The following is a 24,544-nucleotide window of genomic DNA, read 5'->3' as shown; positions in this document are numbered from 1 at the left end:
GCTTTAGGTTAAAGTAACACATTTCTAAAGTACGTTATGTATCTTTTTCCCTTGTATCAATAAATCAAATAAATTGCCTCTTCCATAATGCACTCACATTGTTATAGTAGGCCTTATCTGATTTTTAAGTAACTTTCATGGGATGAGATGGGACATGGGGCACCTGAATAAGAAAACAAAACATAATACTTCCGTGTTCAAAGGTCAGCTATAATATAACTTTTCACAGCAAACCTCTTCATAAGTCCTTGAAAAATAACTGAAATAGCAAATGTTCATTGCATCCCAAAACTTTAATTATTTAATAGTATTTTTTAAAAACTACAGAATTTAGATAGTTAGGGAAATCAGATTCGGAAAGCACTGTTTTGAAGAAAGGTGGCTTTTTAGCAGGTGAAGACAACTTTCTCTTGGACAGAATAAATATGGATTCCAAATGAACTTATATAAGGTGTCTATTATTGTTTCTGTTGCCTGACAATATTTACTATTACATATACCTCTTTTATATCTAGAAGAAAAGGCATCAATGATTCAATCTCATGTAACATTTCATTTGGTAAGAAAAGGCTCAGATGCCATTTATTTATAAATTTTCATTTCTTCACCTAGCCTTTACAATGTAGCAAATATGTAGGAACTTTCTAAGTGACAACAGAAATGAGTCACTCATACAAAGCAGCTGGCCTTGTGTAAAATAAAACACCATTATTTTGTTATGTGAATTACTCTCAGATCGATAGTTTCATTGATACTGAAGGTCTTCACATAGGTTGATTCCAACACATGTACCCAAGTAACTTTCAAGAATGGAAGAAGAAAAAAACATGGTACAATTTTAAATATTCTCATCATTAATTTCCAGCTTAGATCTGGTACTTCGTTGTTGATTTTAGAGGCCACTTTGACTCAGAAGAATGTTTGCAATGAAAATTTGGCATCAGTATAGGCTTGTTGGTAAAAACATATTTTTATATTTTTCTACCGGATTCTCTCAAAAATTCGAAGTATCCATACTGTTTGCTGATTGGCTAGTGATAATCATGTGATGAAGACATGGTACTAGTATTGGGGAGTGGAGACACTCAAGGTCTTGTCCACCCTTAGTGCAGAATCTCACTGGATGATTATGGACCACTCAGTTTTAAAGAAAGAACCTCAAAGGTTCGTAGCAAGAGAAAATAAGAATAGGGAGCCCTTTGCACGCCTAAATAAAAAGCAAGATTCAAATTAATAAATATAAGAAAGGGTCCTATGTAGAAGTCATAAGATCCAGCATTACTGAATTGGTAATTCATGACTGGGATCACATTTAGAAACTAATCATTTGAACATCATGTGAACTTGTTATTTTATTATAGCTCTGACTGGAAAGTTTGGTTAGTTGGCAGATTGGTGTGGGAAAGGGAGAGGCCTTTGATGTTCACAGCTTTCTTCCTTTTTTTCCCTTCATAATGTTTATCTTTCATTTGTGTAAAGAGAAGTGGTGAAAGAAACATATATAATAATCTAAATGTTGCAAACTGATTTGCTGTCAATACAGAACACTGACCTTCTTCTCACTTTACAATAACACGGGCAGTTTTGTCTTCAGCTGAATATTTTAATAGCTTGCACAACAGTGTTTCTATTAACTTTTAAAACCAGAAATGTTCCAAAATTGTTGAGTTATTTTTAGGGTACATATTTATTATCATCTATTAAGAGTGAGATGGCATGAGTATGCTTGACTGATCTCACTAATACTGCAAATTAAAATAATAAACTCTAATATATTATTTGTGCAATTAAAACCCATATTTTCTGCCATTGCTTTCTAGAGTTTCTACTTTTGAAGCATCTATTGTCAGTTTTCTCGACTAGCTTCACAAAAGAGATGTAATCATCCAATCTAATAATTCTGATGATAAATCCTGATTCAGAGCAAGACCATCCTCACTAACTCTCTAACAATCGCCCCAATCCACATCATAGAAGAACAAATGGTACATTACACCAGTGTTGCACAATTGGAAATGGCATTTCAATTTGATTTGTAGCATACTGGAATTACTCTCCTTAAATAGAAGTAGTCATTATACAGTGGCCCTTGTCCTTCTGTTCTTATCAGTGAGCTAAATAAATATAGGTTTCACTAGATTTTTAAATAGCAGTAGGCTTAGGCACAAGCCTAAAAAAGAGTTCAGAATACACCCATCATTTTGTGATGAGATTTAGAGGAGAGGGGAGATGGTTGCTGCTTTGAAATTAATGCAAATACAGGGAGTCCTCAACTTACCACACAATTGAGCCCAACATTTCTGTTGCTAAGCGAAGCAGTTGTTAAGTGAGTTGTGCCCCATTTTAAATCTTTTTTGCCACACTTGTTAAGCGAATCACTGCAGTTATTAAGTTATGACACAGTTAAGTGAACCTGGTTTCCCCATTGACTTTACTTGTCAGAAAGTTACAAAAGGTGATTACATGACCCTGGGACACTGTAACCATCAGAAATATGAGACAGTTGCCAAGTGTCTGATGCAGTGGTCATCAGAGTGAAAAAAGTTTCATAAATTACTTTTTTTAGTGATGTAACTTCGAATGGTCACTAAATGAACCGTTGTAAGTTGAAGACTATCAGTACAAGCTTTTTAAAATGTTGGTTTCAGTCTCCCTTGATATTAAGGATCAGAATGTCAACCCTAATTCCTTATTCATTCCCTTCATATGTTTGGAATGGTAATGGCCCCAGTGTATAGTTTGAAGATCCATGATAAGTTAACTTTGTTGAATGTTGTCCATCTTGTCCAGAAGGAAAGAGAAAAAAATTACAGTGGACTATAACCAGTGAGTGCCAGCCTCCAAAGCAAAAGATCTAGATAGGAAATCATTTTGATTCAGTAAGATTCAGTGAGACCAGATAAACCTAGTAATCCTTTTTTATTTATTCCATTAATTTCAAAAATGTAAGTATAGCTAATTTAATTAGATTGTGTTTGAAAATGTGCAAATTGTTGCAATTAATTTTATACATGTTCTTTTCTCCATAATGCAAACTATATAGAAAGTATTATTTATCTTAGAAGTACTTGCCAGAAGGAGCCAAAAGCTCATTTTAAAAGGTTGGATTTGTCGTATAGTCCAATGTACAAAATAGAAATCTATTGCATGTGATTCTTGACAGTTTTTCCCATTGGTGGGAGCATTTGGAATTTTGAATAATGTGAAAGACATGGTAGGCAATAGGCAGTGATTTCTAAATGTGCTGCTTTGCCATTTCTGTTCACCATGTCACAAACATCTATATTAAAAAAAAAACAATGCAAAAAGATAAGTAAAATTAAATAAATTAGTTTTTAGAATATGAATAAAGTAGAAGTGGGATCTGAACCTCACCACAACATCTGAATTAATTTTTAACCTGTTAATTAATAATTATGACAATATATGGTTTCATCAAAACCCAAATAGAGTAAATGCTTTCTCTCCAATCTCTCCTAGTTCCATTTGTTCCCCTGCCTCACTGTCACCTCTAAATCTTGCTCCTTTTAAAGGCACCCTCGATGCTAAGAGTCTTTTCCTTCCCTCTGCCTCCCAGCTGGCCAGGAGAATTTAAAAGCAAGAGTGTGCCTCCAGCCACTCGTAGCCTTTATTTCTGAAGAATTTCTCTGAGTCTCATGGGAGCCAGAGGCATTCTGTGGAATAAAGATGGCAGACAGCATGGAGGGTTAGCTCATTACTTTGAAGTCTTCCCTCACATAAAATAAATTGCGGATAATACCAAAGTACTTTGTAGACAGAACAGAAGGTGCCTGTGGATATCATGTTGCTTTATCCCCTCACAGGCATAAGCCTGCTCACATAATACAAAATTTACATTCAAGAGTGTCCCCTCCCCCCACCTTTTTTTTTTTTTTTTTGTATAATATAGTGAAAAACAATTTAAAGATGAAGGGACAAGAAAAGACACAGCAAATCTTTCTCTTAGCAATCAGTTTAGGCTGTTACGTTGCAATGCATTTTTGATGGACTTCCATTATACATGCTTTGTTATTTGTACAGTGCATAATAATACAGAACGGAGGAGATCTGAAGCTCTCTTGTGCTATTGACTAAACGTTTTGGCATCAGAAGAAGTTGAAGCTGTACAACTTCGTTAATAGTTTTAAGTTAACTCTTGGCATTACTTTAAAACAATTGTGCAAGATCTATCACAAGTACCCCTCTTATCTTATCTGAATTGCCATTCATCCTGTAAATGATTTAAACATACACTATTCCATTATTGTTTAAGAGAGATAGAAGAGGATTCTGTTAAATATTTGTACTGTGAGTTATTTTAGTTGCTTTGAGCCAGTTTAGAAGTTTTGCACTTTACAGGTTTTGCTTTAATGTGTCTTAAATTCCCAAATGAATCACATTCTGTATTTGCTGACTAGTCTGTTCAGCATAGTTGAATGGAAAATGGATAATAGATCCACAGTATTCACAGGTTTAAATCATATTGCAAAATAAATGCAGTTCATTGCGAACAATTAATCTTGGGATCTCTTGTTATAGATGCAGTTCAGTTTGGCACCTAAGTTATAAAACACAGGAAGCTGTTTTATATTCTCAGTAAATTGGTCCCACTGGCCTAATGTTGTCCTTATAGAAGAAGCAATAAACAAGAGCTCGCAGGAGTTTTTATATTATTTTTTCTCTGTCAGCAAAGTAATACTATATGTCTTATTCTAGCTAATACAATTATTGGCCTGCCAGGGCTGCTGTAGAAAGGAACTGGCTGCTTAGTGAGAGGAAGGGGGAGACTTATTACATGGGTAACTGTCACGAAGGAATTTAAGAAATCCATGAATGGTGCAAGCACAGTTTCTTTTATTTTGTTTGCTTGTAATTCTGGAAAAATACATTGCATTTTTTTTTTATATTGTTTCAGGGTTTACAAGATGAGATTGAAAGTTACCACAATCAGGTGCACTCTGCAGAAGAAAAGCTGCAACAGAAAGATCTGGAGGCACAGGAACAGGTATAATTCTTTTGCTGAGAGATTTCTGATTTTTAGAGAAAGGACAATGAAAAGCACAGATGCACAAATTTATATATGAAAATAATCTCTTACTTCAGGGGTGTCAAACTGGCGGCCCATGGGCCAGATGCTTCACGTGCAGGCCACACCCACCCCAGCCCCGTGAATGGGAAAAACGTCACAAAAGTCATGTGATGTGGCGAGTTTGATGCCCGTGTCTTACTTGATAATACAATAGATGTTTTGTTGATTTTTGTAGGATTTATATTTTATTTTTATTCATAAGAAAGATCTCTGTATCCTGAGCTAATGCCCTCTTTTTCGGGTTACTTTTTTAGCTGTTGATGAGGCACTTTATTGTAGATGAGAATACTATTTTTGTATTTATAAAGATAGTATAAAATTATTTATTTATTTATTTAAGCTATTAATTTATCAATCTTTTGGCAAGCTATACTTTCTGAGTAGAAAGTATAAAAAGGAGGTTGATTTAGAAATGGTGTATACAATACTTGGTTTCATATGTCCCAAGACTCATGTTATACATTTACTTTTAAAATAAAAATTGTGGGAACATATATTAAACTCTGGGGATCAGCATTACAAACATGAGCAGATATAAGCCTTAGATTCACTTGCTGTCCCTTATTTCTTGCCTGACAAATTCTAGTTGAGATATCTGGGGTTGCTCAAACCATGATTAGTTCACAAATTAGAATTTTAAAATGTTGTTTAAATGAATGAAATTATGCCCTTCTGGTTGATATCTAGTATTGTCTATCTGCCAGCAGAATTGACAGTATGATGGGACATTCTTTTGTGCATCTCTCTGCACAGTTCTAAAATCAAAGGGTTTCCCAGCCTCCTGGATTAGATTTGCATGGTGTACATACAATGCATGAAGGAAAGAAAGGATTTGCTCTGTTGTAGAAGCAGCTGTCTATTTGTATATCTTTAGATGTTGATGTAAAGTAGAAATAGAAGCTTTAAATTTCTGGTATACTCATGTAGTAGCTTATATTTTTACTGATATCTCTCTTTTTTTTCCCTTTTAGTCATGTTCCTGATCTTTGCCTTAGGGCAGGGTTTCCCAACCTTGGGAATTTCCAGGAATTCCCCCAGAATTCCACAGCCAGTACAGCTAACATGACTATTAGTGAGAATTCTGGGAGTGGAAGTCCACATCCTGGAAATTCCCAAGGTTGGGAAACTGCCTTGTGGGATTATTTAAAGTTCTAATTCCTTTTATTCTTAATTATCTGTAATAATAGTTATCTCCTTTTAAAAAGAAGGAATTTGTGGTAAGAGTTTATACACAGCAAACAAACACAGGTAGTTCTCATTTAAGAATGGAATTAGGGACAAGAACGTCCATCACTAAGTAATGTGGTTGTAAAGCGCAACATGACACTATGTACTGCTTAGCAACAACACTTCCACTTGCTGTTGTTAAGCAAACTGTTGTGGGTCATTTGCAAGGATTTCACATAGTTGCCATTTGAGACTTCCTAACACCTTCCTCATTGACTTTGCTTGTAAGAAGAGAGATTTCATGATATTCATGCATTTTAAAAGGAAAAAAGTGCTGCATAAACATCAATGAATTTCTTTCTTACCAAACACTTAATTTTGTTGCTTGTTAAGAATAGTATTGAAATATTTTAAGCTTTTTCTAGAAAGGAAAAAAAAGTTAGCATCACTAATATGCTTGAACTTTATTTATTAAGTTTGTTGTTATGCCCCAAACCCAGGGGTGAAATCTACTTACCTTCCTTACCAGTTCGGAAGTGCATGTGCTGCGCATGCATGCGAGCGAAGCGAGCGCGCATCACATGCGCACCCAGACTCTCTACGCATGCGCAAAACCTGCGCATACACAGAGGGCAAAAAACACATTACTTCCTGGTTAAAACTAGGAAGTAACAACACCTGGGTGGGTGGGCGGAGCCTCGCACAGCCATCACTACCGGTTCTCCAAATCACCTGCCACAATCGCTACCAGATCGCCCGATCCAGTCCAAACCGGGAGCATTTCATCCCTGCCCAAGCCATTTTCTCCATGCTTGTCTTAGAAGAAAATAAGGATATAGGTCAACAAGTCAGAGAAGTTCCTTCTAGGATAGAGTGGCTATTATCTCATATCCACATTTATATGCACCCTGAAGGGGGAAAAAAGTATATAAATATTTTAAATTCTACATTTTCTTCTATGATTTATTTTACTGTACAAATTTAGTCTAAAATAGTACTATTTATGTTTGTTTATTTAAGATCATAGATTAGTACTTCAGATCCAATATTTCAGTTTCAAGTCAAATATTCAGTGTACTCAAAATAGAAAAGGAACAATAAAATATGGAAAAGAAACTGCTTGAATATCTAGTACACTCTGGTACCTCACTTGAATTTCACATTCATGAACACGCATATTACTAGGGGAATTATTTAATGTAATTTTAATTCAATTCAATTAATTTTAATTCAATTCCAACTAATATCTGGATTATATATGTAGCAGCATGATGTGAACATGAAATGGTAGAATCCTAGGAAGGATTACATTTTTAATATTCCTATGTTTTTTTTAAAATAATAAATTAAAACTTTCTTCACTTCTATATAACAAAGTGATTGGAAAAAAATTAAAAATCCAATGAAGGATAACTAGTCGATACTCATTTTATTTAGTGTCAGCTAATTAATATTTATATTTTAAAAGTAGTATTCATAGCAAGGCTAAAAGGTACAGTATCAGTCCAAGACCATCTAGGCAGATCTGTTTTGGGGTTTTTTGGGTTTAATTTGAATGAATGAAAAATGTATTTTATAACTAATATTTCGGACAAGAAAATATTTGTATAACAAATTATGAACGATTAGGGAATGAATAAGTAAAATCATGCTATTCTTCTTTATAAAGTTTTATATCTACTATATCAGCTTGAAGTGCATATGTGCTCCCCACAGTTAAAGCTTTGGATCCAAAAGTTGCATTCATGTATTCAGACATGCCGTCATATAGAAGACATTATCTCCATAATTCTGGATTTAGTCAGAACTTCAGTCTTACCAGGATCAGCTGATTTATTGATCCTTGCTCAACCCATCACTACAACTAGACAACTGTCTAGCACTCCTGATTCAGGAGAGATACAGTACATTAGTGTTATCATGTCCCAAGCTTGTAGATAATAGTACCCAAAATATGTTAAGTAGGACAAGGGAAGGAACAGAATTCAGTGAAATAAGTTGAACAGGAATTTCCCGTAGCTATTTTTTGTAGCAAGCCTGCAGCTAGAAACAGAGTTATTGCAATGCAATGCTGCCTTTTTACTTCTCAGGCCATAGAGCTGTCCCGTCAAGATTTCGTGCTTAAGGAACCAGGTGCTGCTGAAAAATCCAGGAGGAACAACAAATGTGACCAAATCTGTTTCAGATTTGTATCCAAACCTGAAATCATATACAAATTGGTCAACACAAGCAGTTTCCTTCAAATACATCTGTAGCTAACTAGCCATTTTCCAAGAAAGAGATGTCTGTAATTGGTAGTTGTTTTGTAAAATCCTTCAGGGACAGCTTCTTCGTGAAAAGTTGAATTACACCATTTATTCCATAATGAGAAATCAATTGCTACCTGGAAAATTCACCTCTACTCCACTATATGTTTGCCATCTATGAAGTAGAATGCTGTAGCTTTTTTTTTTTTTAAGACTAGCTTATAGAAAAAAATTGACGTAGTAATGCACTTACCCAAATATTCTAATACAAGTAGTCCTTGACTTATGACCACAATTGGGACCAGAATTTTGGTTGTAAATTGTTGCTGTTGTAGGTTGAGGCACAATGTGACCAGGCAGAGTTTTATGATGTTTATTAAATGAAGTACTATGGTCATTCAGTAAACCATGTGGTCATAAGTATAAAAGCATTTTATCCAATGTGAGTTTTATGCTGGAAAACTGCATACAGTGTTGCACAACGTGATCACATGACCACAGGTTGTAAATGTGCACAAGTTGCCAAAATGCAATTACATGACTCCAGGAATGGTGTGCCAGTCATAATTTTGAGGACTAGTCATAAGTAACTTTTTTCACATTCATCCTAACTTTGAACAGTCATTAAGAGATCGGTGGTAAATTGAGGATTACCTGTAATCTTCTTGGCATTTCTTTTTTCCAAGTCTGATTAGGAGAATTAAAAGAATGTTTTGCATGCTTTTATCTGAAGCAATTAATTATTTAGTGTTAACTATTCCACAAAGGAAAAATTGAATGGGCCACCTCAAAATGATAGCTCCCTTTCATTGTTGATCCTTATCCACGCTAGCTACAAACACATCTGCAGAAACAAGTAATGGTAATAAAAAAAACCTATTTGGGACTCTTCTCTACTTCTATAAGATACTATTGTCTTGAGACCACATTTTAGAAAGGTTCAAAAATTGCTTTGGCATAGTTACAAAAGGCAGTTTCATGGGCTTTTACAAGTCTGCATCAAGTAAAAAAAAAGCTTATTTAAATGCTTGCTGTTTTTCATTAAAAGGAAAGTCTTGTGTTTTGATTCTATAACAACAACAAACAAATGAATGAGACATGAAAAAAACTGTGGTTTTAATTAAAAGCACAAGACTGTTTCTTATTATTTCTTATTGGGTGGTATCTTAGTTCTCCATGTTTGCCTTGTTTTTAGATGAGAACTGCCTCTAAGGTTATGCTCATATCTAACAAATTCACTAGAGAGCAAGCTACATGCTACATTGCAACCATGTCCAATGAAGTCCTAATGTGTGCATTCTTGATAGCAGTGGTGCAGCTACAGTGTTAGTGTAGGAGGAAAGAGTTGATTCAGGTTCACTCTAGTTCAGACTGTTTATCTAGAGACTGAACAGGGATTTTAAGATAAGAATCTGGCTTAGCCCTACTGAATAACATTTTATACTGAAGCATGGATTTTCTATATATAACCTGCATCCTTTGTCATACTTGAATTATAGCTTTTCACCACAACTTTTTAAACCTGAACCTGCAGATCATCCTGATTTTTAATTTGTAAGGAGTCAGTAATTGTAACCAAAAATTGAGTCCACGTCAAGTTATCGTCTTTTCAAACTCAGTCTTAGCTTGGAGTAATTTGATGGCTAAGTTCTCAATAATTATTTGATTTCGTATTACTCTTGATAATACAGACTCCCGTGGAATCAAAGAACAGTGAACCTCTCTGTAGTAAAGATGGAATAGTTCATTTCTATCCCAGTCTTGCTCGATTGGAGATGCATAATAGAGTGAATCATTGCGCATTAAACTCTACTGATTTATCAGCTACATGGAAGTCACCAGTGAAGTCTCTGTAGAAAAAATAAAATCTCTTCCAATGTGATCATTCTGGTGAAAAAAAGAACTATTTAGTTTCAGGATGAAACCATTTGAATTGAACACTTCCCTCAGCTGAAATTAAAACAAACTGTATCTAGAAATTAGAAGTACTGGTTCAAGGCAAGCTCCACAGAAATTAGCTGGGGACAGGTTTTAGTGAAAAAAAATCCAGCTTGAATTTATGTACATCCTTTTACAGCTCCTCCCCAAGTTGTCTCAGGACATTTCATTGAGAACAGTAAGCCAAGTTCTCTTATTATTAAGAAAAGGAGAACTAAATCCATCAGAGAATAACTCATCATTTGGGAATGTTACTGAGAAAGGAGGGATACATTTCAGTAACATTTTCTAATGTTTAATACTATTTTAATACTACTTTTAATACTACTTTTGAAGTAAATAAACTAAAAAGCAAGAAAAGTCCACATTTCTGAGATTATTTAGAAATAAAATTCATTAAATTAAACTTTACTAATTCATTAAATTAAGATTCACCTATGATGTTACCTGGTTCAGTAATCAAACCTCTGCAAGCAAATCAACCAAGCTCAGAGAGCACCAAGGTCTCAACAACATTCATTAAAAATTTCATTCCAAAGTGCAAAATGAAACCAGAAATCTTAATTGCAAGAGAACAATGATTCAATCACACATTTAGTTTGCCAGTTGAGTGTTTATTATTCCAGTTTACTCAAGTTGATTTTTTAATAAATATTGGATGTTTATAACATTCAGCTTAACTTTTTTGTTTTTATGCCAGTTAAATAAATTTGTTTTAAGATAGCTATGATGCATCATTTGAAAATTTTGCTTGCTAAACAACTTACATTACAATGTCTTAAACTCAAAGAAAATATAATTATCTGCGGTTTATGGACAGAAACAAACTCTTTAGGACTAATATAAAATATATTGTTGATGTCTAATCTTGGGAATTTAAATACTAGATATCAAATGCCATGATAATATCTTTGCTTTATTCATAGAGATATCTTGCTGATAATCAGCATTCTTAAAAATTCTTGGTTGTATCAAAATCATTTAATTTCCCTGTCCTGCTATAGCATCTCACAACATTCCAGCTGTTCCCAATGATCTTCAGGAACAACCATGTTTGTGTGTGGATGGTTGGGGGTGGTAGTGGTAGGGAAAGGAAAATGGAAATATAATAGGGGAAGCGTGATTATTCTCTGTGTTGGCCAAATAGATTTTTAGATTGTTATTGAATCATTATCATAGGCACCTTTATAATGATTAGCTACACTTTAGTTGCTGATATTGTTTAATTAGAGCCTTACAGTTTGCAGAGGTAGACAAATTGTCTAAGATTCTTTTGATGAATGGATATAATTAATTTCTAAATAGACAGCATTGCTTAAACAATTTTTTTAAATTTATATAAGGTAACATAACAGTTTGTTTAAAATAAACCCTCATATTTGTGAAAAGGTTCTTATAAAATATCCATTGATCCAGTAGTCCTAAAATATAACAATAGGCATTCATATTTAGCATAGGATCCACATCTCAAGGCTCAGTTTTTATTTTTAAAATCCAGTATCTAGTCTTCGGGAGGAAATGTAGACTTGAAATGTGTCCGTGTTAAAGGTCAACTAAATACTAACAACCAAAATTGAGAACTAATTTTAGTCCCTTGAAAAAGGCAGTCCCAATCTAGTGCTAGCTACAAGGTTTCAGGATTTTTCTTGTTGGAAAAACAAGAATCTTGCGCCACAACAACTTCCATTATCTCTAGCTAATATGAGTTTACCAAAAATCATAACTTAAAATGCAAAAGATAGAATCTTAAACTATGACTCAGGAAGTAGGCTTTGAAAGTATAGTATTTTCTTGCCAATTGCCCTTGGCAATCTTTGCTTCCTAGGTACTCAGAAATATTCAGAATCACATATTTTGAGATTTGGAAAGAGAATAATGATCCAGTGTCATTCAATCAAAATACTTATGTAATTATGTTTTTGTTACACTAGCAATGCCTTTAACATCTTCAGTCATCTAAGCTGAAGAATTTGATCATTAATCTCCAAGTTTGCTGTATATTTAAAAAAAAATTGCCATCACACAAATTATTATCATACTATTGCACTCAATTGCTACTGTACTGAATTGCTAGGAGGAGCTATGTTTCTATTTGTCTTGAACTGTAACAATGTACAGCTTTAAATATATCTACTTGCCTGAAAGCCTCAATCATCTTTGCATCTTCAGGTGTACAACATCAGGTTTTGCAAGGGTCACTTTAGCCAATTTGGTTATATCATGGGGAAAAAAAATATTTGCCTTCCTTGTACCCATTTCCTGAATTGTTTCTTTTGTACTAGAGATGTTAAGTTCTGAATAGAGATTTTTTTTCATGGCATTTAGACAGTCATACAGTAGGTGAGACTATTGTAGTTCCCGTAACTTTATTAAATCGTTTAGAAAGCTGCAAATGCTCCTAGTATTCTTTTCAGTGAGACTGCTCCAACATATCATACAGAGAGAGGCAAAGCTGCTTCTTCTAGTTAACTGGCTGTTAAACCACTACCAGAAAGTTTCGTTAGGCTAGGCAGGTTCTCTGTAATGTTTAACATACAAACTACAGCCTATTCCCATCTGGACAAAAGGAGATCTGTTTTAGATGTAGTTCATAGTTATTACTCCAGATTATAACTATGAAAAAACATTTGATCAAGGGCAAGACAGAATGTATTTTATTAGTCTTTCTTGGGAAAGTTCCCATCCTGTTTTAGCTGGACACTTTCTTTACGTAGAAACATGGGGTTATGCTTTAGCTTCATAAAAGCGCAATGTAATGTTATGTATTGCAATAAATAACATTTGCACCAGACCTTTGCACCTTAATAATCAAATTAACTGGTACTAAAACCGAAGTGTTTTTACAGAATCAAGTGATGACACCATTTCATATATGTTCTCTCAGTAATTCTTAAAACAACTTTATAAGGTCAATAGGAAGTTGAGTTTTTAAAAAAATAGAGGTTCACTTAGCAGGTTTGTTGCAGAGATTGCTATTTGCCAACACAGCTTTAAGTATTGTACATGAACATAATAGAATCCTGAAATATGAGAGATTAGTGAAGACTGTGCTAATTTTGCTAGAGCTTTTTTTCTATTCTTTTATTGGGAACAGAAGAATGACTATTATTAGGAAAAAACATCAAGATTATGAACAAAAAGAAGAGCCAAGTGAGGAAGGACTTGGGTTCAAAGAAGTTGACATTGAAGCATTACTTGGTAATCATGCTCTGTCTTAGAAATGTATAAAGGTGAACACATAGCTGCAATGGCAAAGAAAGAATGTTGAAATCATATGAGCAGCTAAAAACAGGAAATGGAAAGGAGGATAAGGGAGATAGAAACAGCACGTAAACAAAGTTGAAAGGCACCAAAATAACCTTGGTTAAAAGGAAGAGAGTGAATATTTGATAAGAACATTAAATGATTATGCCAGTGTTCCAACAGTTATGAAATGTTCTGCAATTTTAGTTATTTATATTATCCCCATAATGGAATGACACACTGAAAATGAACTTTTCTTTTTACAGCTCTCAATAAATCATCTCTGAGTGTCTGATAGCATAAAACAATTGAAGGATTTGGCTCCTTTCAGATGACAGAAATGCTTCTAACAGTTTAGGGTTGGTGCTGCCAGATTTGGAGCTATTCAGCAAGGCTAATATTAGATAAGTACAACATAAAAATGCAAAAAAAAAATTAGTACTGTTAGATGAAATGGCTTAAAGCCATCTCTTTCCTGATAGCTCTTTATCCACATAGTACTTTAGTTATCCATTCAGCTAATGCTGACTTTCTTAATCCTTGGCACAAATACCCAAAGTCTTGTGAATATACTTACAGAGCAAGTAAAACTTTTTTGCTACTATTATTGCAAATGTGTATATGATTTGCATAATGTCTACCTGTGTTTTAAGTTCAATTCATTAGGAAAATATATCTAGAATACTGAGTAGATAATCAGAAAAAGTAGGGACTTTTTTCCATACATCACTGAAATAAACCCTGCAATGCATATTGCAAATAGCATGCTAGTCCCTGGTTAGCCATTTCATAAACAGACAAGATGCCACTATTGCAAACAGCAGACTAACATTTTTATTGAACCATGAAACAGAGTCAGAAAAAGAGCAAGAAGGGGAAAAAAAGGTTTCTGTCTTTCTACAATGTGTAACAAACAGTTCAAATTAAATTTAGGAAACTGGAGGCTAAAACATATTTATTTATTTATTTATTTAAATGTTTATACCGCCCTTCTCCCAAGGGACTCAGGACAGTGCACAGCCACAATAAAAACACATATATCCATAAAATTTAAAAACAATTTAAAAACATATTAAATAATTTGGCCCCAATATTAAAAAACTAAAACAACCATTAAAATTCATTAAAATTCAAGACAGCCCAGCTTGTTGAAACAATAATGTCTTGAGGGCACAGTGAAAGGTGCGTAGATCCGGGATCATACGTATCTCATATGAAGAACAGTTGCAGGAATTGGGTATATTTAGTCTAATGAAAAGAAGGACTAGGAGTGACATGATAGCTGTCTTCCTTTCTTGCTGAACGTATATTTTATTTTATGTACACTGAGAGCATATGCACCAAGACAAATTCCTTGTGTGTCCAATCACACTTGGCCAATAAAAATTCTATTCTATTCTAGCAGTCTTCCAATATTTGAGGGACTGCCGCAAAGAAGAAGGGCGTCAACCTTCAAAGTAGGACACAGAGCAATGCATGGAAACTAATCAAGGAGAGGACCAACCTAGAACTAAGGAAACATTTTCTGATAGCAAGAACAATTAACCAGTGGAAGGGCTTGCCTCCAGAAGTTGTGGGTGCTGCGTCACCGAAGGTTTTTCAGAAGAGATTGGATAGCAGCTTGTCTGAAATGGTAGGTCTCCTGCTTGAGCAGGGGGTTGGACTAGATGAGCTGCAAGGTCCCTTCCAACTCTGTTATTCTCCATACTTACAGCAACATAGTTACAGACTCCATTAGTCAATTATCCACTGAACAGCTTTTCCCCCTATATATTACTTGGGATCAGGTGTGGCTTATTTTGTCTTTGGAAAGATCACTAGTGTACTTTCTGATACATTTATTGTATGTTAACAACTAAGATACCACATTATAATAAAACAAAGGTAGTGAATGGTCAGAAGCTTGCAAAATATCCCCTGTCTCTGCTGCTATTAGGTTAGCCTGGTTGAAGCAACATGGGGCTGAAGTCCTTGGTCTAAAGCAGTAGTTAAGCATATCGCATGTGTCTGAAGCAGCACTGTAGTTTCTGTGAGCCTGTTACTGCTTTTCTGTTTGCTTTATATGCCCATAGATACATTTTATTGTTAAAAAAAAGCTTTACTATTAACAACTTAAAGCTTAAGTGGAACGGTGGTATGTTATTGTAGTTTTGTTTGTGGTAGTAATACATGCTGTCACCTATTACAGAAAAATTGACCAAGGAAATTACTTTTAACTTTAAGAAAATGTTTAAAATACCTATTTCTTATGGTTGTTCTTAAACTTTTTAAAACAAAATAAAATAATCAGTAGATATTATATCTACTGATAGATATTATTTTCCTGTAGTTTGGGTAGCTTATAGAATCCTGTTGGGTAGCTTATAGAATTATGTTTGAATCCTACTATTCAAAAAAGGAAAACAGCTACAAGGGCATTGGTTTCTTTAGTGTTTGTTCCAACAGGGTGCAGTGAACGTGGGGAAACATTGTGATACGTCATGTAACGGCAATGTGACACCACGAGCTTGATGCCCATGCCCTAAGGAGAAAAGAGCTGCATTGAGAGTAATCCAGTTTGGGAGCTCAGTTAATAGATATAGAATTAATGGGAGCTTTGTCTTCATTTACTTCAAACTAGTATATACTCTTGCTTTCAGTTTGTAATCATGGGAAGGACCCCTGTTTTTGTAGCTGACTTTCCTGAAAATTGTTTTATATTGTTGCTGCAGCATGCATAAGAAGAGAAAGAATCATTTGATGCTTCGTGGACTAATACTCAGTTCTGAGTAATAGTATCTTTGGTTAGTTCGGTTTTCTCTTTGGGTCAGTGGCTGGTCAAATGTTCCTGGAAAGCTTATAGTAGAGAAAAGCAGTAACATTCCTTCCATCATGATTTATCTTTGTCATTTGCTTTTCAACAGTATATAGCCTCTAAAATATGAATTGCCATGGAAGTAGTTTGAGTTGGGCATATAAGAACAACTGCAGATACGTAGTACTGAAGGAAAATCTAATAATTAATCAGGATAAAAGGAGACTGAGAAGAACAGTTCTTTGCTAGGTAAGAAGAGGCTGGGAGACCATCCCCAAGTGCTCCAGACAATTGAACTAGTGGCAAGACAGCTTTTGAGCACCGAAAGTCAAGGAACTAGCCATCTTCTTCAAACTGTGGTTAGCACCTTTTAAAAGGAAACTGGGTTCACATGCTTCCTTTTCTGATCATTTTTGAAAATTGCTTGTTGACTACTTTTCAGCTATTTTCAGGAACTTTTGGATCAACAAGTTGTACAGCACTGGGTGATTTTTCCTCTTATGAAAGAAGTTTTAAATAAAAGTGTAAGGACTTAAAGAGATTTCTTTTGGAATAAACAGCAAAAGGATGATTAGAACTTTGATTTTGGAAAGTAACAAATGGATTAAAGGTCCAGATGGATTTAAAACAAGATTCTGGAATTAATTATAGGAATCCTTCCCATGGGAAAATGCTTTTGTTTTGAATTCTCTTTTTAAAAAATTATAGGATGAGACTTTGAAGGTTGGATATTAGAAGGTACAAAATATTACAATTAAAGGAGAAGAATACTTAAATTTGACTTTCTAATACAGAATGAAGGAAAATATTTTAATATTGGACAGATTGAAAGGTATTGTTGAATAATAGACCCAGAAATTAGTTTTAAGAGTGTGTGCCACTAGAAATAGATCGTGTTTTAACTATGTTACCAAAGAGGAGCAAGCTTTATCTGACAAGATTGTGACTGATCTGAAAGTGGATTTTAAAAAGGCAGACTACAAGGATAATATGGCAAAAAATGTTAGACTTGACATACAAAAGAAACCTGTTGATGTTTTAATAATTAAAAGGGACATAAAAATAACAAAGCAAGAGAGTGATCTGAATAAAGTTTCTAGACTTGTTAACTCTTTGAAGAATTCTATGAGAAGGGACAAAGTTCTAGGATATTATTTGGACTAAAGATCAAGATTGTTAAAAATAAAAGGAAGGAACAGAAAGTTTGTTTATTTGACCAACGTTTAAAGTAGATATGTTCTTATCTCTAACAGTTAATAGACTTTTGCTGATCAAGATTGAAACAGCAAGGCTTTAAAGATTTCTTCATAGATAAGAGATGGGATAAGGAAAAAAAGACCATTTGTTGAATTTGAAAAAAAATATGTTATTGAATTGTTTATACTCCTGATGAAGAAGTTTTTCTTACATACATCTTTTTCTTTACTATATTTTTTCATTTTCTATTTTTCTTTTGTATTAATTTTCAGCTTTTTAATTATAACTTTTAATAAAATTATTTTTTTAAAAAAGCTGGCAGATCTAAAGCAGTGATGCACACTTTTCTCCAGAGAAGGCCCACTTCTGGTTAATGAAGCAATATGTGAGAGGCCGCCCTTCCCAAAAGTGGATATAGCAAGAGAAAGCCTAAACTTGCTTGATTTCATTTATACTCAGAATTAATTAAAAAGAAATGCAGCATTTAAAAGGCATCCCCCCTTCTTGGAACCCTAATATTGAAACTGGATTGTGATCCATATATCTTCCTGAATAATTGGTGTAAAAATCTTCAAAACCAACGCATGTCAGTTCTTGAGTACAAGAAATAATAGTCTTGCTATAAAAAGGTAGAGTCTCTTAGTCCTGGATTTTTTTTATTCTCCAAGCATTGTCAAAGTCAATGTATGCATATACTGAAAACCAAATTCTTAAAAGTTTTCCTCCTTTTTTTCCTTGAGATGATCTGTCTAAAATCAAATCTAGCAGTCTATTCATGACTCCCAATAATGTCCATTACCCATTACTCTATTTCTAGTAATATTTGGAAAAACCTTTCATAAAATTGATTCTTATTTGAAGGTCAGTTGGATTGCCAAAGTTGAATTTCGCATCTTTTCTTAATTTCAAAATTAAAATTCTTCCTCCTTTATCTTTTCATTGTTCCAATACCTCCCAAGGTAATTGATTTAAAATACATTGCTATTCCAATTTTCTTTGTCTTTTCTGTTGCAAATTTTTTCTCCCAGTTTTAGCAAGTTACCATGGTCTTATTTTATATGCATTTCTTGTAAACAAAATTGGCTTTATTGTTTTTATAAGTTTTTAATACTTTTTTTTTTAAAAAACTGGGAATTTAGTCTATTTTCATTAAAAGAAGTTAATGTTGTTTTGCCCATTTCAATTCTAATTTAATGCTGCTGCCCTAGCTAATTTCCCTCTTCTTCATCCCAAGTGTATTTTCCTGTGCCAAAAAGTTCTTTGTCTGCAAAATCCTGAGCAGTTACTCTTTCATGTAGGCAGGAAGCCTCTGTAGTTGTCTTTATGATTATTCATTTTGTTTCCTGTAAGAAATGTGAATTCTTTCCTTTTTCTTAGTATTCTGGGGAAGAGGTCTTGAAATATTTGAATACGTTTTCCTTCTATAATCAAAGGTTTCTCAGTCTGCAGCTTTAAAATAGCATTTCTTGTTCTCATTTGTAAGACTCTGACAAGCATATCTGGAGGCACTTTTTTCTTTTGTGCAAATGTGGAGTTTATGTTTAAAAATATGTGGAAAGCTTCCATCTATTTTTAAATAGTCTTGGGTAGCCATTTTGAAATGGACTTCAAGTTCTACCTTTCCAGAATCTTCAGGTACCTCTGAATTTTAGATTGTGTAATTAACCTGAACATTCATAATCTCTATTGTTTTTAAGTCTGCTTTCATTTCTTCCATCATGTGCAGAACCTGTTCCTGTGAACCTTGGAGCTTTTCATTCAGCTCTTTTATTTGTGCTGTTAGTTTTTAATCAAACCGATTTATTATATCTGAATCAGATTATTCTTCCTTCCATCTTCCTTGCCTCTTCTCCCTCTTCCTCAATATTGTTTTTTGTCTTTCTTTCCTTCTTTATAAGTACAGTAAAAATGATTCTATACAGTGTGTTAATTGTAATTCTACAGCCAGTTTCATGTATTACTGCTTGATTGTTCTATTTTACAAGTTCCATTGTGCAAAAACATTTCTCACACCTCTCTTCCTTCTTCCCTTTTACCACCAATTCCTATATCAAATGTTGGTTATAAATTGTTTACCACAACATTAGCTCAACGCAGACGAACTGCATTTCCAAAATCACATGTCTAGATCAAACAGATTACATTTCAAAGAGGAAGATTAATGACAACATCAGGTTTATAATAACTGCATTAGAATACATTAATAACAAGAAAAGGGAGGTGACAGTAATATCCTTAGATGCGGAGAAAGCCTTTAACAATTTGGATTGGATTTTTACTAGACGTCCTTGACAAAATGAACCCAAGAGAAGAATTCAAAACTTGAGCGGAGAGCATACATCAACAGCAAACAGCAAAGATCAAGTGAAGGAAGGCAGATGACAAGGAAGTCTCCTGTATTGCATAAAATTTTTCTAGAAGTTCTGGCAGACAAGATCTGAAAGGACAAATAACTTGGATCAAAATTCAAGGAGAGGAATACAAAATGAAATGGTGTGCAGATTATGTAGTACTAACAATTATGCAATCACTAAGCTCTGCAAGGCAGTTGATGACAAGAATTTTAAAAAGTTGGCCACTTTTCTCGATACAGAGTCAATGAAAAAGAAGTAAAGATAATAACTTCTAAAGAAGAAAGCTTGGTGAAGGAAGAGACTAGCTGTGAGATAATAAAAGACCCAGTGAATTTGACAGGATGTAATAAAAATATCTTTCAAAACAGTTATAAAAAAATATGGAAAAAAATAAAACAAGATCCTGAAAGGGGGAAAATGTTAATACCTTTTTAGCTGGGATTTTTTGCAACAATAAAATTAATATATTATCTAAATTGAACTTTTTATTTCAAATGGCACCAGTTCCTACTTCAAAACATGCAAGATTGGGAAACAACAATTAACAGATTTATATGGAGCAGGAAAAACCTGAGAATGAGATTGAAAACTTTACAAGATTTTTTTTTAAAAGAAATAGACTTGTTTTTACTAAATTATCAAACAAGTATGTCGTGGATAGCAGAATGGATTGATTCTCCAAACAGCAAAATATCAATATTAGAAGTAACTGGTTTAACCAATGGATTTCATAAATATTTATGGAACACTCGCTATCTGGAAGTTGCTGACAGGCCAAACAAGATTGCTTCCCATACTGTAGCCCACTCAACTAGCATAAAATATTCTGGTTATTATACAGTATAAATCAATACACCTATGAAGACCAGCATTTTTTAACAGTTTGGGGTTTTCCCTTTTTGTGTAACGTTAGTATTCTCATAATCTGTTATGATATGGTGAAAGAGTTCAGGGTGTCAATCCATACTGGAGCTGCATATTAGTTAACACTTAATTCTTTCAGAAAGGATATTTCTACAAAATCTTTTCTGGAAATGTAATCAAAATACTTTTCCCACCAACTTTTTTTGTTAGTTACTTATGAAGTAAATTATATGTCTCTGTGGCATACTGTATCCATATTTAGATAACTTTCAAATTTGCATAAGCTGTGAGAAAAATACATTGTACTTTGTATTTACATTGTGCTTACTTCATTCTTTATTAATGTAGAATGCAAAATTGTGATGTTATTGATTCTGTTCTTTTGCACAGTGTGCAATATCAACTCCCCAAATGGACATTTCATGTTTTCTTTATCTTTCCACTGGCCCAGGCTTCTCTATCCTATGCTACTCTCCCCTAAATTGTTTAAAAAAATGATTTTATTTTGTAACCCTCAATTAGGCAAAGCAGCGCATCATAAAGCAACAATTTTTGAATCAACGAACCTCAAATGGGTTAAATTATAGAATGTGTCCAAAATCTAGGACCCATGACTCTGTGGAATTCAAATTTGGCAAAATTGTGGCATTTCAGTACCTCCTGTCTACACTTTTCAGAAACCCATAGGTTGCATGGCAGATGGGAAGATTGGAAGAGCGTATCCCCATCCTCTTTCCAGCCTCCCTATATACACTGGGCCCAATTGTCTGGTGGCAAGACTTGATGGCCATACAGTCATTGGGTGCATTGGAACTAAGGCCAATATTTGAAATATCTTAACAGTGGTAGCTAGTGAGAGAAGAATAAGTAGCAACTCAGATGCCTACGGGCAAGGTAGATCCAGCTGGGGGGTGCTGATGATGGGTAAGCTTTTTTTCTCCCTGGAGGGAGGAGCTCATGGGGATACACTGGAATGGGGACCTGAGGCGAAGTTTTCCTTGTGTTCTACCACTCCCTTCCACCACCACCACCATCTCTGCTCTCCCTAGCAAAATGGTAGGCAATTCCATGCATCAGTCGAGGAGGAGGCTTCACTATGGTGTCCTGAGGGCCGCCAGGGGAAGGGAAACAGCACAAGCCTATATTATATGTGGAAAGAAGAATGAACTGGGCTGTCTAGTTTAAGATTCAAACATTTCAACAAGGAGCCTGAGTGGCGTAGGAGGCTAATGCCTCCTACTAAGGCAGCATTTAACATCCAGCTGCCTGCAATTACTGCGAGTTCAATTCTCACCAGGCTCAAGGTTGACTCAGCCTTCCATCCTTTCTAAGGTGGGTAAAATGAGGACCCAGTTTGTGGGGGCAAAAAGCTGACTTTGTATAAAATATACAAAAGTATGAAGGCTATTGCTTAACACATTGTAAGCCGCCCTGAGTCTCCGGAGAAGGGCGGCATATAAAAATAAATAATTTTTTTTTAAAAAAAATTAAAATTTCAGGTCATGATTTCACAACACTGTATAATAGAGGATCTCCTGAGAACAAGGATACCACGTGCCAGCTACCAATTGATAGGTCATGAAAGTGATTTAGCCATGATGATTGTAGAACCTCTGCTTCTTCTTTTTTTAGCAATATAAATGATGTGAGGAAAGAACATGTTGTACTTAATCATCTCTGTGGTTTCAGGACAAGAAAAAAAATATTTTTTTCTCTGCAGAATCATTATGTTTTGTCAGCATATCTTTCCAGCATATCAATTCCTAAGCAAATCAAAGCCACTTTCACTCTCTGAATTTCAAACATGAGTTTCACAATTTGTGTGCTCTTTTAATCTTCAAAATCTGATCGTAGGAATAAAAGTCACATTTATTTTGTTGTCATTTTCATTATTTATATAAAAACCATCTCTTCTTTTCTCTCCAACCAAAATGGCAGCTGCTGCCCCAGCTTGCAACATTTAGTGTATCATTAAGGAAATAAAGATGCTATTAGTACCAAATCTCACATCAGTTTCCGATTTATTTCAGGTTTGCTGCCATTTTAAAAGCAGTATAATAGACCTGTTCTTGATAATCTGCTTCAGTGCTAAGATGCTTTCATTTAGCAGGAGGACTTTTAGCAGAAACCTAGGGGAAACCTTTAGGCTGGCAACCTCATCCAGCAGCAAGTATTTTCTGACCACAGTTTTGCCATGTTGTTGAGTAAAGACTTTTATTTCTGTCCAACTCACGTAATCCCATAAAGTCTGCTGTATGCAGTCTGTTATTTCCTAAGGTTTGCTTTGCTGCTTCTCTTTGGCAGTCATGATTTTATATGAAACTCTTAAGTGTTTAACCATAAACAAGGGGTTTTCCAGGTGGGTGATCCATGTTTAGAATGAAAACATAAGACACTGAAATAATTTTTTCTATAGACAATAGACATATTCAGAAAAATTACACGGAATACGATTTGACCATGCCCCTTCAGAAAACAGCCAGTGAGTTGCTGTGCATCAAGTGCAAATGTTCTCTAAGACAGTTCCTAAGTTAGACAACCCAGGTTTTTAGAAGTAGAAGATAGATAGATAGATAGATAGATAGATAGATAGATAGATAGATAGATAGATGCGCCTAGTGTTTTAGTGTCCATTGGTCCTTTTTTGTAGTTGACTATTTGTCAACTACAAATAGTCTTTTTTTGTGCTTTGTTGGCCTCAAGCTTTCTTGCTTTCTGTAAATAAGGTCCCCAGAAGAACCTCCTTGGCTGAGCTTATACAACTCTTTGAGTAGATGGTCTTGGACTCATCTTGGTGCCAAACCATATAGTGTTTATCAGTGAAATTTAGTACTTTGAACTGCATGCATAAACCTATTGATAATTAAGATAGGTGTAATATGGTGATAGTAACTAGTGCTAGTCAACAAGTAAGCAATTGCATTGTCCACCAGCTGTATTTTATGAATTTTCTTCAAAGATAGCTGCATGTAGAGGTAAAGGTAAAGGTTTCCCCTGTCCACTCGGGCCCAATTCTAGGGCACGGAGCTTACCTCTGTTTCTTAGCTGAGGGAGCCAGCATTGTCAGAAGACACTTCTGTGGTGTGGCCAGCATGACTATACCCCAAGGCACATAGACCATTAAATCCTTCTCATCAGAGTGGTACCTATTTACTGTATCTGCTTACATTTGCATTCTTTCAAGCTGCTAGATGGGCAGGAGCTGGTAGCAATAGCTCCATGCGCAGCATTTGGGTCTTGAACCTGGGCTGTCAACTTTCCAGCTGAACAGTTCAGTGTCTTTAACTGCTAAGCCATCACGCCCATGCACCTCTATCATGTAGAGGTCATCTTCTCTTAACAACCCTAATTGGGAGCAGCAACTCCATTTCTAAGGGAAGTAGTCATTAAGTGAAACATCATGATCACCCTGCTTAGCGATGGCAGTCCCGCTTGAAGTAGTGAAGTAAGGCATCATATGACTGTGACTTGTGACCTCTTACCAACCTTCCTATTGATTTTGCTTGTTGCAGGTATTGCTGAGGAAAAGGAAGGTATTCAGACAGAATGGCTTAGGTTTCCATGACAGCTGTGACTCATTGATCTTCAGTGTGCATTCCCCCATTTCTAATCTTATGACTGGTATTTAGGGCAGCTTTTTGCAAGCAAAGGA

At 34.8% G+C, this 24,544-nt stretch overlaps 1 protein-coding gene across 1 annotated transcript in view; it reads left to right on the top strand.

Annotated features, from left to right (window-relative positions):
* Positions 1-24,544, top strand: part of CEP112 (centrosomal protein 112) — a 276,604-nt gene that overhangs the window by 243,059 nt on the left and 9,001 nt on the right. Inside the window, exon 24 of the mRNA XM_070934742.1 lies at positions 4,916-5,005. Within this exon, the coding sequence (XP_070790843.1) occupies positions 4,916-5,005 (90 nt within the window). The remainder of the gene's footprint in view (positions 1-4,915; positions 5,006-24,544) is intronic.

This window comes from Pituophis catenifer, unplaced genomic scaffold, assembly GCF_029215685.1.
Source record: "Pituophis catenifer annectens isolate HBS135680 unplaced genomic scaffold, rPitCat1.0.hap2 SCAF_2, whole genome shotgun sequence".
Classification (NCBI taxonomy): domain Eukaryota; kingdom Metazoa; phylum Chordata; class Lepidosauria; order Squamata; family Colubridae; genus Pituophis; species Pituophis catenifer.
This window is presented reverse-complemented; position numbering and strand designations above follow the sequence as displayed.